Raw genomic sequence first — 14898 nt, 5'->3', positions numbered from 1 at the left:
CACGCATTTCGATTCATTACTCCTCGAGTGGCCCCGAGATATTGTTTTAACCCTGACAAGGGGATGGACAATTCCTATCGCACTCATTCCTTCGACTAGCCACAGCCATCATAACCCAAAATATGCCCATTTGACCCCATTTACGAAGGTCGTAGTAACACAAATCAAAGTTAATCTGAAACTGTGCCATCTTAGGTGAATAGTCTTTAGTCAAAAGAATCGACTCATTAGAATACTATAGCAGCTCTCGCCACGACCAGGCTATATAAATTTGCCAGAACTCTATAAGCGGTCATAAGGCCCGACAAGGTGTTCCTAACAATCTGCCTATGTGATCGACTAGTCATCTCACATGAGTCTATGGCACTTGAACTTGCCATCAATCGCATCACAATCTAGTCACTTCGAGACGTCACCTCATACAAGTGACTATGGGCGAATACAATGTTAATCCGTGTTCACTTTAACGGGGTTCAATTGTCACTACAACCCGTTTGGATGTAACAAAGTATAATAAAAGAGTTTTAAAGTAAAACTCGAACGACAAATGCGATTATCACATATGAATAGTCAATGCCTGATTACTATTTCATGTTCTATAATCTAATTTGATCTTGTACGTAGTTGTTCATTTCAATTCAATTGAAATGACATGACTCATCATGTTTAGCCTTTGAGAAGGCTTTGGTTAGTAGGTTTTATCAATTTCTTGTACCTTACTCAACCTTACTACATACTCGTTTTCCTTTGTAATGTATACATTTGCATCACAAAACTTTCTGAGTACGTGTCGAGATCCAATCAAGACATAGGTCCTCTTAGCCTAAGAATAGCTCCCACTGTTTTCACAGTGTGCGGGACTCTTCCTTCTTGCACATCCCATGATTGCAAGTGTACTCAATTTCCGTTATAAATAACTCTCATTGTTCTTTATTGCCTAGAACGATTCTAGAAAATCTACTTCTTAATTATCATAACCACAATGGTATCTTAACCATCATAACCACAATGGTATCTTAACCATCCTAATGTGTTTTGATTATGGTTTTGTCGGAAAACATGCGCAACCTCAATTGTCAATTGTCACTTGTGTAACACCCTTACACAAAATTGCATCATAAACACTTTGCATTATAGCCTTAATGCTTCTGCAAGTACTTAAGGACAATCTTTATGGCGTACTTGGCAAAGATTACTTAAATTCGATTTTGAAAACATTTCATCATACTCAAAGTATATGAAGTGTTATACATCATTTCTTTTTAATTGATTCGGCAGCGGAAGCAAATGAAATCAATCAAATATGTTCAATTTAATTGAACTAGTCATGAATCTTATCAACATAAGACTTCTTACTGACGCTAATATCATGTGGATTTATCTTCATAAATCCGGATATTCAAGATGTATTATAATACTCCAAAAGTCTTAAATCATTCTCAATGATCAATATGTCATCCATATATCGGACTAATTAAAAATTCTGTAACTCCCACTAATCTCCATGTATAAACATAACTTCTCAACTTATCGAGAAATGTTTTATCACATGATCAAAATGTTGATTCCAACTCATTGATGTCCTACTTAAGACCCTCTCTTAAGTTCCACATTATCTTAGGATTGCAAGAATCTACAAAACTCATGACATGTATTGAATACATTCCTTCTTTTAAAGAAGCGGGTTTTAGATTCACTTGGTACGTATTTCATAATCTCATAATGAAACACAATCCTTAAGAAGATCCAAATAGACTTAAGCATTTCAATTAGTGCAAAACCCTTTGCAACCAATCTTGCTTTGAAATATCTTTTTATTAGTGCAAAACCCTTTGTCACTAATCAAGCCTTTTATTTCGGATTCTCATGACTCTAAGCCTTGTATTGAGTTGTGACTTAAACACTCTTATGTAAGTCATTCGTTCATTACTTTCTAGGAGTAATTAACTTGAATCAAACAATTTCTTTTGTAAGTTATAAGCTCTTTACTTTCTTAAAAGTAGCATGAATTTTCATCATTTTTAACAAGTGACGAATTTAACCTCCTAGGTTTTGAAGAAACAACGTCTTACACAAAATGTCTCATGTAGCCAAGAAAGACCAGTTTCTTGCGACATAATATTCTTTGTGGCATTCTTTGTGGCTCTTGAATAATTTCTCCCACTCTGTCTTCTAAAAATAAACTTGTATTTTAGAAAGACAGCTTCACGAGCCGCAAACCCGTCGTACTCGTGATAATTGCAAGGGGAAAATGAGCATTTGTTTCTTGTGAAAACTTACAACCATGGTACCCTTACCATTTCATATCTCATATGATTCGATTTAGTGGAAAAATAATTTAGACAAAATGATAAAATCCCCAAGAAGATCAAGTAACTCAAAGTAACTTGATTGAAGTCCAAACCATATCGAATAGCGTTTTATTTCTTATCCAACCAGACATTAATCCATAATGCGTGCTAAGAGAGATTAATTTGTGATACTATATCACAATTCATTTGGCTTATATCAAAGTCTTCACTTTGATAATCCCATCACGACTAAATCGTGATTCCTTGTACTCTTTGAAATTCTTCAAAGATTTCTCTATTTACCTTATTAAGTGAACATACTAGCGTCAACTTAAATCGTTGGTAAAAGAAAATGATCAACCTATTTTGGATCGATGATTTACAACCTCGATCTCCTTTTCAACCAAAAAGCACGAGACATCTTGCTTTGAATACAAGATACGCATATACCATTAACAATCTAATGGTTTCAAGAGTACTCGATAACTCTTTGCGTTCATCATTCCAAAATTTAAGGTTTAATCTTGGGTTACCAATTTGAGTCTTACATCATCTTCATGATATATCATTCTAGTTTGGTTTAGAATATAATCACCTTGATGATGGGCTAGCCATACATCAAATCATGGTGTATAGGGTCACAAAAGTGAAAACCTCTTTTGTATCTTAACAAGTTTATATTCTTATTTAGAGTTAATGTACTTAATAGTCATAATTAAGTACAACTTTAAATCCAAAAACTAGATTGAGTACACAATTACTCTATCTCTCGACTTCATTGTTGCTAGTCGTCATATTCTAATCATCCTATGTATCAAACATAATGATGAAAACCACCACCGGTTTCTAATATTGACGGAGCAAAATTTATGTTTAATCAAATAAACATTTAAAGAAGAAGGTTCAATTAGATGTCCCACAACTAACTTGTTGATTCTTCAATAATTTGGGGTAGTTTCCTTTCTCGTGTCTAACATTTAAGACAATGGAAACTTTATCGGTCGGGATTGATAGGTTTAGTATCGTCATTCTCAACAACTTTACCTTTAACATTACCTTGTATCAATTCCATTATAATCTTTACTTCTTGAACCTCGTCCTCATCTTAACGGTTTAAGAGAATGCTCCCACTTAATTCAATGAGTCTTTGCTTTGAGAAGCAAAATTGAATTTATGAAGATTCACTCTTCATTTGTTCGTTTTAGTCTTAAAACTTTCATTGAAGTGGTTGCTTTATTTTGGTCAATTACGAATTCTGACAAAACTAATTACCAAAACAATTTATCGCTTAAAGGTACTTAATTCATTTAAGTACATGAAAAATAATCCATTGTAAGTAGATGTGTTAGTCAAGAATCAAAAACCTGTTTGATAATGAATAACTTTAATCTATACTCTTAACAAGAGATCCTTAGCAATGGTTCGTTTGAGGTTTTAGAAGCAAATTCAAATTTTGTCTTTAGTTACGATGTTTTAATGGAGATTTGAATCAAAAACGAAATGATATCGTATATGAATTGTGGTAAAGAAATAGAACAATATAACAACGGAATAGTGGAAAACTTAACATTTATCGTTTTATTAATACTTGAAAAACAAGTAAAGCACTTACATAGTGACCTCTACCCAACTATGATAAATGATTCCAAGACCCAAATTCATATCGACTTAGGCACGGGGTAGCCGATGAAACCTTCATCAATATAACTCGGTGGATTAACCTTTTAATCGATTCTACTTTTAGAACTCTTGGTCGATAAAATTACTCTAATATTTATCTATAGCCCAAAACACATCAACAAGGGCACGGGGTAGCCGATGAAACCCTCATCAATTACTTTTGTTGAGTTCAATCCAAATTTCGAATAAATGTGTCCATTATCCAAACCCACATTAACTTAGGCACGGGGTAGCCGATGAAACCCTCATCAACATGAATTCGGTGGATTAGACATTTATCACCCACTTCCCCTACGTAACAAGGTTTGTACCCCGGGGTAGCCGAGTGCACTCCCTCGCGAAATAGGTTTTCATGGTTTCTACTATTTGGTAAGGCTAGTCTCAATTGATTGTTTTAGCGAGAGGTCATGTCAATTTATTATCTATCACGTTTTAAGTGAACTAAAGCGGTGAACTACGATAATTCTAATTGACACGGTCGATGAACTCGATAAAATGACAATGCATGTTTAGTTATGGCGATTTAGCGATGCATGCGACATAAAATAAAATGCAAGCATAAAGATAAATAAATCCTAGTATGGCCTTTCCTAAAATAGAAAAACTCTTTAACTATTACATATTCGGAAACCAATCCATTGGTCCCTTGAACTTCGGTTGTGGCACGCATCTCGATGTAACACCGTCTTTATGTATCGCCATTCTTGAAGAAATCCATCTTGGGAACTCCGGAATGAATAAAATTACATAATAAATTACATAATTCCTATTATACATTTGTAACTAAAATAAAATAAATCTATTAAATTACAAAACGGTGATACGAGATCACAAAAAAAAAAAATTACAACCGAATCGATATTCCCATACATTTCGGGAAATACCAATTAAAATCTAAGGCCATACTAAGTAAAATTACATAATTCAAAAATTACATAAATTAAAATTATGACAATCATAAATTAAAAATGCAGCATTATAATATGTATGAACATGCTTCATTTTATGCCAAATCGCCTTTAATTAGCCAATATCGTATATTACTCGGTTTTTACGGATTTGCGTGATTTCAACATTTTATAATCACAAAAATACATAAACTCATATTTATGCATAATTTAATTACCCTAACCTCTTAGGACTCAAAATATATTCTTCACTAATAATTTGACCATAATTAACCTTTATTTACAAAATTGTTCATAAATGGACCAAAAATTACAAAAATAAGCTATTAAACTTCAAATAAATCAAAAAATTTCAAATAAATTCAAAATTTGAAATTTAAACTCATGAACATTCTGGAAAAATTCCATGACACTCATAATGTTCAAAATCTTAGGTTAAAAATTTCGAAATTTTTCGGGAAAAAACAATGTTGCGGTTTATCGATTTATAATAAAATAATCATAAAAACATGGAAAAATTATTTTCACTAACTTTTAAATTTTAGATCTGAAAAAGATAATAAAATGCAACATTAGACGTTTTTCCTAAGTCATAGATTATGTTTTATTAATTTTCACTAATAATGTCACTATTTATGCTATTTTTCTTCAAAAATTCATAAATCATGCTAAAAGACTTCTTTATAGCCAATTATTTTACACACATCTTGTAAAATTGCATGTGACAACATATTAATTTTATATGACCAGATTCGAAATTTAACTCATATTAACCTATTTTTCTCTTAAATCCGTATTTAATAATGAAAAATTCATTTTTCGAGCATAACAAGTCCAAAAATTATGAAAATTTACAGGTTATCTCAAAATAATATATGTAACAACATATCCAAAAACCAACTTAAAATTCGAAGTATAGCTAATTTTCGACCAAAAATGACATTTTTACTCATAAAATCACATTTAAATGTCATTATAGAGAAATATGAACAATAAAAATCCGTAAAATTAACCAAAATATCCTAAAACATTTTAGGACCAGAAATATTAATATGCATGGATTAATTTAGTGATATCTCATAATAACACAAATTTTACAAGTTTTATTTGTTATTCTTAAAACTTGGAAAAACTTTTAACCAATTTGCATGCAAACAACCGTGGCTCTTGATACCGATTGAAGGAAATGTAGATCTATATACATACTAACATACTCATATATGTTAAAATTAATTTGTCATAAAATTAAATGTGGATTTTATGCATGCAAACAATATAATAAAATAGAGAAGAAATCATTATTCTTACAATGGTATTTCGGTTCAATGGGCACAAAAGAAATCTCCTTTTCTTTTGTTCTTGAGCTTTCCTTTAATGGAAGAACAAGATCCAAGTGTAGGATCTCTCCTTAGGAATAATACCCAAAGCTAACTCTCAATCTAATTAATATTATTTGAGCTAGTATAATATTAATCTCATGAAAAATGAACCAAAAATTGTTTGGTTTAGGCTCCTAAAACCGGGTAGGAGATGTGGAGAGGAAGAGTGTTATTTTTATCTCTCTAAAAATAATTTTACATGGTTGAATGAATAATAATAATCACCCACACATACATCTGGTGAATGATAATTATTTTAAGTAAAAGAACTCTTGTTCTTTTCTATGTAGAACCGATTGGGAGGGAAGGAGAGCCCAATGCATGGGCTAATTTTTCTACCCAAGAAATGTAGGCTTGCATGGCTACATATAGGTAGATCATCATTGTGTTTTCTCTTATTAAAATAATTAACACAATTTTTCCACTAAAACCCTCTTAATATTTCGGTACTTATAAAATGGAAAGTCCATTTTATATTTTGTCATTTGTCAATTTTGTCACATGTTACATGACATGTTACAATGCAATGTATTTTTATCATATTAAAAATCAACGTATTAATAAAAATACGTCATATACAAAAATCGACTTAGTAATTCATAATTACTTATACCAAAATATTTTACCAATTTATAAATCATATTTATAATAATTCATTCAATTCCGATTGTTTCTTTAAACAATAATTTCATCCGAGTAATGAAACAATTCGATTACTCAGACCGTATCTCATTTAATCATATTTCAATTTGATACGTAAATTTTACTTCCAAAATCGTCCGTCAATTTTTCAAGTAATTTAATTAACTCGTAACATTATACGATTAATTAAATGATCAATTAAGAGTATTGCCCTATAGGTATGACCTAGGGGTCAACGATCAAGACCGTCACACCGACAAGTAATGTCAAACTCTAGTCGACCAATCATTACCGATATATGTTGACCGAGTTGTGAGAACAATATTACTTCCCAATTGTATTCTTAAAATGAGATTTAATAATGATATTTAAATCATATGATCGCACTATTGTTGAGGACACATTTCCCAACAGCAACAATGGGAGAAAAAGTGACCATATACTGCAGATGTCCATCATAATTAGCACGAGAATCAAGACCAAAAACTTGGCACTCGATCGAGTCACACAAAACTCGATCGAGTGTTCATAAGACAGGCACTTCTTTTTGTAAATCAATACTGCACAACGGCATAATCAAGGCAACTAAGCACCCTCAATAATAGATCAAAAATATGCGCATGTGCTACACAAAGGCATAAGTAGCGCCAATAGATAATGCAAGCATAATAAATCAATAGAAAACATTGTTCATGCTCATCAAACTCGAAATTCAAAATAAAGGGTAGACATGATTGTTCACTGTCTTCAAATTCAGCATCAATGGGAAACTTATAAATCACATCACCCATACTAGGAGAAGTCATTAACCCAGATACTTATCCTGTACCCATGCTGACGGGAGCCTTCCTAAATATTTCAGCTTCCAGAACATCTAATTCAGCTTCCCAATCGACAATTTTAACGAAGCTGCATACCATCTCAGGGTGAGGCTCATCTCCGTATAGCAAGCGTTATAGCTCATCAACTTCTTCATTCCATGTTGGTGACCCATATTAAGCCGTGCCTGACACCAAATCAGTCTCCAAAGGATCCTTTTTTAAACATAAAGCAAGACATTCATCAAAAGTAGGATCAATAACATTAATCATGTTACAAGAAGATTCTAAGTCAGAAGGGCGTGATGCTTTATCAAGACTAAATGTGATAGTGTCGTCCCCAACATTGAATGTATGACTCTCATGCCTAACATCTATGACCGCCCCAGCTGTGTGCAAGAATGGTCGCCCTAGAATAATAGGAACTCGAGAATTTCCAGCCATATCTATCACTACAATGTCAACTGGAATAAAGAATTTCCCGACTCTAACTGGCATATCTTCTAAGACACCCATAGGGCTGATGTGACTCATATTTGTGCACATTTAGTCCCCGAACTAGCCTCGTTCCTATGCTTTCTAGTGCTTATTAGGGTCGTTTCTTATATTTAGTTCCCTACTTTGCATATTCTTTGAGGTTTTGTGTCCTTGGTAGGAGAGGATTGCTAGCCTTGCATTTATGGAGCAAAGTAGAGCTAAATGGAGTGTATCTAATGCCCAAGCATCAAAGAGGAGACCATTACTAAAGACCTTAGTGAATAAATGAAGTATGATGGGCAATGATGAAGACCCCTGTGACATCCCAACGATCCCCACGGATCCTTAGTCAGTCAAAGAAGAAGAAGAAGAGCTGATCAAAGATCTAGGCGTCTCAAGCCTCAATCCGGGCATCCTGAGCCCAGGTCAGGCATCTCAAGCCTCAATCCGGGTGTCTCACCTTCAAGTCGAGCGGATCCCTGGGCAGCACGAGTTTGCTTCAATGTCAATCCGGACGGCTCTCTCTAGGACTTGCAAAGCACTAATCTTCTTCTTAGGGACTTAATCGTCATTTAAGCCCTTAGTTACCCTAATATTTGTACTTAGTATAAATACCCCATTGTGTTAGGGAATTAATCACCAAGTTAGAATTTAGCATTAATCAAGTTTATACATTATTAATCAAGTTGTATTACTCAATTCAATATTAATCAAATCTTAATTCCTCTTTAATCATTCAAGTGTTCTTAGATTTAGTTGGGTAATTTGATAACTATTTGGGGTTTATTGAAGACTTGACAACTCTTCATCATTCATCAAGTGTTCTTCTATTATTCTTTGCTTATTAATTGGACCATCCTTAAAGTTGGTATAATTCTTTTTTCCCTTGATTAATTAGTTATTACTTTATTCATTTACCATGTTTACCCTTGCTAATATGATTGACACCTTTATTAGCATGTTTACCAGTTTCATGAGTGAGTAGTCTTCTAGATAGGGTTAATGGGTAATTAGAAGAACTATAACATGGGGGTAGATTTGTTAGGATATATTAATCACATTAGTTTCAAAATTTATATATGAATCAATTTATTTGGTCATAAAATAAATACAAGATCTTATGCATGCAAACTTAATCAAAGGAGATGGAAAAATCAATTTCTCACCATCATATTTTCGGCCATTTGGGCACCAACAAGATCTCCTTTTTGTTAGTTCTTGAGCTTTCCAACAATGGATGAACAAGGTTCAAATTAGAACCTCTCCCAAAAGCATATACCCAAGGAATACCCTTAATAACCAATATTATTATGATCTAGTAACAATATTAGTCTTACTTAAAAATGACACAAAATATTAATTTGTTCTCTCTTATTTCGGTCAAGAGAGAAGAGATTTTTGAGATTTTATTTCTCTAAGTATTTCCACAAATTGTTGAGAGAATTTGATTTTCTTACACTAAAAAAACATCTATTAAGTTGTGAATGAATAATAGAGGAAAAACCCTCTAACCTTTCTCATAGAAAACCGGTTGGCTTGGGTGGAGGGGAGCCAATGCATGATGCTCATTTTCTTCCCAAGAAAAATAGGTTTGCATGGCTACTATTAGGCTTTAATCATTGTGTTTTCTCTTATTAAAATAATCAACACAATTTATCCACTAATACTCCCTCCAATATTTCGGTACATACAAAATAAAATGGAAGAACCATTTTATTTTGTCATTTATCAATTGTGACATATATGACATGTTACTTGACATGTGAATTTGTAATGTATTTTTAACATATTAAAAATCAACATACTCATAAAATATGTCATATACAAAATCCACTAGTAATTCGTAATCACTTGTACCAAAATGGTTTATCAAATTATAAATTACAACGTCTTGTATTTATAATAAATTATTCATTCAATTTCAATTGTTTCGTAAACAATAATTTTATCAAAGTAATACAACAATTCGATTACTTAGACCGTATCTCATTTAATCAAATTACAATAAGACACGTTAACTTTACTCACAAAATCATCCGTCAATTTTAAGCAATTTAATTAACTCGTAACGGCATACGATTAATTAAATAATCAATTAAGAGTATTTCCCTATAGGTATGACCTAAGGGGATCAACTGATCACCACCGTCGCACGACAGTAATTTCAAACTCTAGTCAGCCAATCATTACCGATATGTGTGGACCAGTTGACTGTAAAATATTACATCCCACATGTATTCTTAAAATGAGATTTAAACATGTGATCATCATCATCGACAGTTGTGATCGCATTATTGTCGGAGGACACTTATTCCAACAAGATTCATACTTAATCTAATATGTTTTTATAAGATTGCTTCCTTGTTGTAGTGTCAACTTATGCACATGTTATGCTTGATAAATAGCTTGATTGAAAGCCTTGAATGCATACATCTCTTATCTATTCAACAAGACTTGTAAGATATAAACTAACTCGAGTCATGTTAGACCATGCATAAAAGTGACTAGGAAGAAACTAAGTCGACTTGTAGGTGTTGTACAGGCTTGGCGGACTCGGCTCCGGGACCCAAATCTTCCTAGGAATTGTAAGACATAAACTAACTCGATTCCACTACAACAATAATTTGCTTGCAACTATGTAATCATGTTCGTATGATCACCACCATGAATCCCCTATGAACCCATGACACCCTAGTGCCTTAATCTATTGTTTACAAACCCCTACTTTTCTTGCTTGTTTTACTTTCATTTCATTAAATTTCATTGTTAAGTAGTGTAGTTTGTTACCTCAAAACTCAACCCAATTTATGACACCCTATGACATAGCTTTCTACAACCGATAACTTAACTCAATACCCGTCCTTTGGGATCCGATCTTTACTTAACACTCTACTAAGAGTAGTTTGTTTAGATTATAAATATTTTTTTATTGGTTAGCTTAGACGATATAGTTTGGACCGAAAAAAAAATGGCGCCGTTGCCGGGGACGGTGTTCAATTGAGTTGTTATCATTTGTTGTTTTTAGTTGTGTCTTTCTTAACCTTGGGGAAGTCAAACTCCTCAAGGTAGATTTAACTGTTTTCTAGTTGTTTGCTTTTTGCAGTCAAGGAGATCACAAGGTAGACCTTTACCTTTTGATCCCGAAATTGAAAGAACCTTGACCAACATTAGAAGAACCGTTAGAAGGCTTCAACAAGTTTGGGTATTGGAGAACTTGTGAACATCGGTGTTATCCAATCGGATAGTATTGAGTTTACCAACCCTTTTGCAAGAGAAGGAGAGAATAACCCAATTCAAAACCAACCACAAAATCAACCCACAATGCCTAAATTTTCATCTCATTCCGTACCAACCAAGGAGAACCTACCAAATGGTACTCCTACACCACCACATCTAACCGGTAATTTCATTATTAAATCCGCATTCATATAATTATTTGAGAGAAGTGAATTTGGAGGGATGCCTAATGAAGATCCTCATCTACACATGGAAACTTTTTGTGACTATTGTGATGTAATCTCTCAAACCGGAGTGACTCAAGACCAAATTTGATGGGTGTTTTTTTCTTTTTCCTTGATCGGAGCCGCAAAACAATGGTTAAAGAGCCTAGACAAGGCTACCCTTGGAATTGATTCATGGAAGAAGTTAGAACTTGCTTTCTATAAGAAGTTTTATCCTCCAGAGAAGACTAAGATGTTGAGAGCCCAAATCACTGGGTTCAAGTAAAGGGATGAGGAATCATTATATAAAGCTTGGGAGAGATTCAAGGATACTTGTCGCTCTTCTCCTCACCATGGACTAAGCGAGTGGTTCCTTGTTCAACTATTTTGCAATGGCTTATATGAAGACTCACTAAATATGCTTAATTTGGGCTCTAATGGGAGGTTCACCGAGGTTGATGACAACCAAACATGGGCGAAAATCGAAGAAATGGCGGTTTATAATTCCCAATATAGTAGGCCGAGAAAAGCCACTAGAGGAGGGAAGCATGAGGTGGACTCTATCACACAATTGGGTGCTCAACTAAGTGCTCATATCTACACCATAAACTTAAAGTTTGAGAAGGCCATGGCGAAGCTTGATGAAGCTTCCCAATCACCCAAACAACATGTCAATGCTATGATGGCGACATCCTCAATCCCAAATGGAATGTGTGAGAGTTGTGGAACCTTGGGACATGATCAACATGTATGTAGGGGAACGAATGAACAAGTGAATGCTTTCCAAGCCTACAAGAATGGCACACCTTATTCCAACTACTACAATGAGAATACCAAATTCCATCCAAACTTTTCATACAAAAGCCAAAATGTCCAAAACCCTTAACCCACATACACACCACCTCCAATGAGAAATCCTACTCAAATACCATACTACAATCAACCCAATGACCAAGCTTTTGATGTCCAAAAAGCAGTCCTCCAAATGCAAAAGAGCCAACAAGATTTCTTTGCTCAAATGCAAAGGGATAGCCAAGCCAAAGACACCACTATCAACAATATCTTTTCTCACACAAAAATGTTGGAGACTCAATTGTCTCAATTGACCTCTTCTAGATCCCAAAGACAAAAGGGACAATTACCTCCTCAAGATAATCCTCCCACAAGACATGAGACCATCAATGCCATCCACTTGAGGAGTGGTACAAGATATGAGGGACCAAAGTTGCCAAGTAAAGAAGGTATTATTGAGGAGAATAACAAGCAAAGTGATGTGATTGAACCACTAAGAAGAAATACTAAGGTGGTAGAGACAACTACCAATGACTCATCCAAGAAGAGAAATTAAGAGAAGGTTAAAAAAATTGAGAAAGAGCCTATTGTGATTAGATCTCCATTCCCAAGTCGCCAAGCTAAGCCCAAGTTTGATGAGCAACTTGGAAAGTTCATGGAGTTTGTGAAGAACTTAGAGGTTTCTATACCATTCAAGGAGCTAATCCATCATGTTCCGGCCTATGCAAAATACATGAAAGATATCCTTACCAAGAAGAAGTCCATCCGAAGATTGGAAACCATTGCCTTCACTAAAGTGAGTAGTAAAATTCTTCAAGGGAATTCCCCTCCAAAGCTCAAAGATCCAGGAAGCTTCTCCATTCCATGTACCATTGGTGATACCACAATCAACAAGGCACTATGTGATCTAGGTGCAAGTCTGAGTGTCATGCCATATTTGGTATGTGAAACACTAGGAGTGGGAGAGCTCAAGTGCACCAACATGACCTTACAAATGGCGGATCATTCAACAAAGAAACCACTAGGGGTATAGGAAGATGTACCCGTAAGAGTTGGAAAAATTTTCATACCGGTGGACTTTGTCATTGTTGATATGGAGGAAGATTCTAACATTCCAATCATTCTAGGAAGACCATTCCTACACACCGCCGGAGCGGTGATCGATGTGAAACATGGAGAGCTCACACTTGAAGTAGGTGATGAAACAATCACCTTCAACCTTGATAAGACTATGAGAGCTCCCAACTTGTTTGAGCCATGCTTTATGGTTGATCACTATACTCGGAAGGGTCACAAGACGAAGATGGAATCTCCACTCAAATAACAAGGGAAAGATGGGAATCTCAAAGAGAATGGCAAAGACACACCACCTAATTGGAAGAAAGATATTGATGGTGTTGAAATGGCTTTATTCGGAGAGCATGAAATTTTTCACAACAAGAATGAGAGCTTGCAAAGCTCACTCATGACAAGTATAGATGAAGGCCTCATTGGCTATGGTAACAAGGAAGTCTAGGGTGGAGAGTGGCACAGTTTCCAGGTTTTCTATCCATGCAGATGGAAGTGTTCATTTTGATGGGAGATGGTGTGTTCCTGATGATGCAGACTTGAGGAGAGTTATCATGACAGAGGCTCATTTCACTCCTTATTCAGTTCACCCAGGAGGTGACAATCTTTATAAAGACCTCAAGAAGACTTTTTTTGTGGCCTAATATGAAGAGAGATGTGGCTGAGTTCGTAACTAGATATTTGACCTGCAAGAGGGTTAAGGGTGAACAGCGGAGACCACAGGGTAAGATCCAATCTCTTAAGGTACCTGAGTGGAAGTGGGAGTCGATCTCCATGGACTTCATCGTGGGGTTACCAAGGACACAGCAAGGTAACAATATTATTTGGGTGATCGTCGATCTGTTAATAAAGTCAGCTCACTTCGTTCTAATGAAGGATACCTAGACTAAGATACAGCTAGCTTTGAGTTACAGGAAATATGTGGTTCGGTTACTTGGTATACCTAAGGATATAGTGTCAGATCGAGATGCGAGGTTTATATCTAAGTTTTGGCAAGAGTTGCAGGAATTGATGGGTACGACCTTAAAGATGAGTACAGCTTTTTATCCTGCAACAGATGGTCAGACTAAGAGGCCTATCAAGACCTTGGAGGACATGTTGAGAGCTTGTGCCATGGAGTTCGGGGGAAGTTGGGAGGACATGCTGGATTTGATCGAGTTTTCGAATAACAACAGCTACCATACTAGTATCGGGATGTCACCTTTCGAGGCTTTATATGGCAGGAAGTGCCGTAGTCCAGTTTGTTGGGATGACAGTTCAGAAGCAGTGGTTTTAGGGCCACAGGTGGTGCAGGATATGGTTGAACAAGTTCGGCTAATTCATCAAAAGATGAAAGCAGCCCAGGATCGTCAGAAGAGTTATGCCGACTAGCACCGCAGGGACATCGAGTTCGCAGTGGGTGA

At 35.1% G+C, this 14898-nt stretch overlaps 1 protein-coding gene and 1 non-coding gene across 2 annotated transcripts; both read right to left on the bottom strand.

Moving 5' to 3' along the window:
* Positions 1-7895: 7895 nt before the first annotated feature.
* LOC141601224 (uncharacterized) lies at positions 7896-8252 on the bottom strand. The gene has a single exon (XM_074421488.1). It carries the CDS (start codon positions 8250-8252, stop codon positions 7896-7898), a length of 357 nt encoding a protein of 118 aa, XP_074277589.1.
* A 3636-nt stretch (positions 8253-11888) lies between these two features.
* On the bottom strand, positions 11889-11995 carry LOC141603923 (small nucleolar RNA R71). Its single transcript, XR_012525758.1, has one exon. It is a non-coding gene; the product is annotated as a small nucleolar RNA R71 (small nucleolar RNA).
* Positions 11996-14898: the final 2903 nt, after the last annotated feature.

This window comes from Silene latifolia, chromosome 9 (assembly GCF_048544455.1).
Source record: "Silene latifolia isolate original U9 population chromosome 9, ASM4854445v1, whole genome shotgun sequence".
Lineage (NCBI taxonomy): Eukaryota > Viridiplantae > Streptophyta > Magnoliopsida > Caryophyllales > Caryophyllaceae > Silene > Silene latifolia.
This window is presented reverse-complemented; position numbering and strand designations above follow the sequence as displayed.

Coding starts and splice junctions, on each gene's coding strand:
- LOC141601224 (XM_074421488.1), bottom strand. CDS start 8,252: ATGAGTCACATCAGCCCTATGGGTGTCTTAGAAGATATGCCAGTTAGA.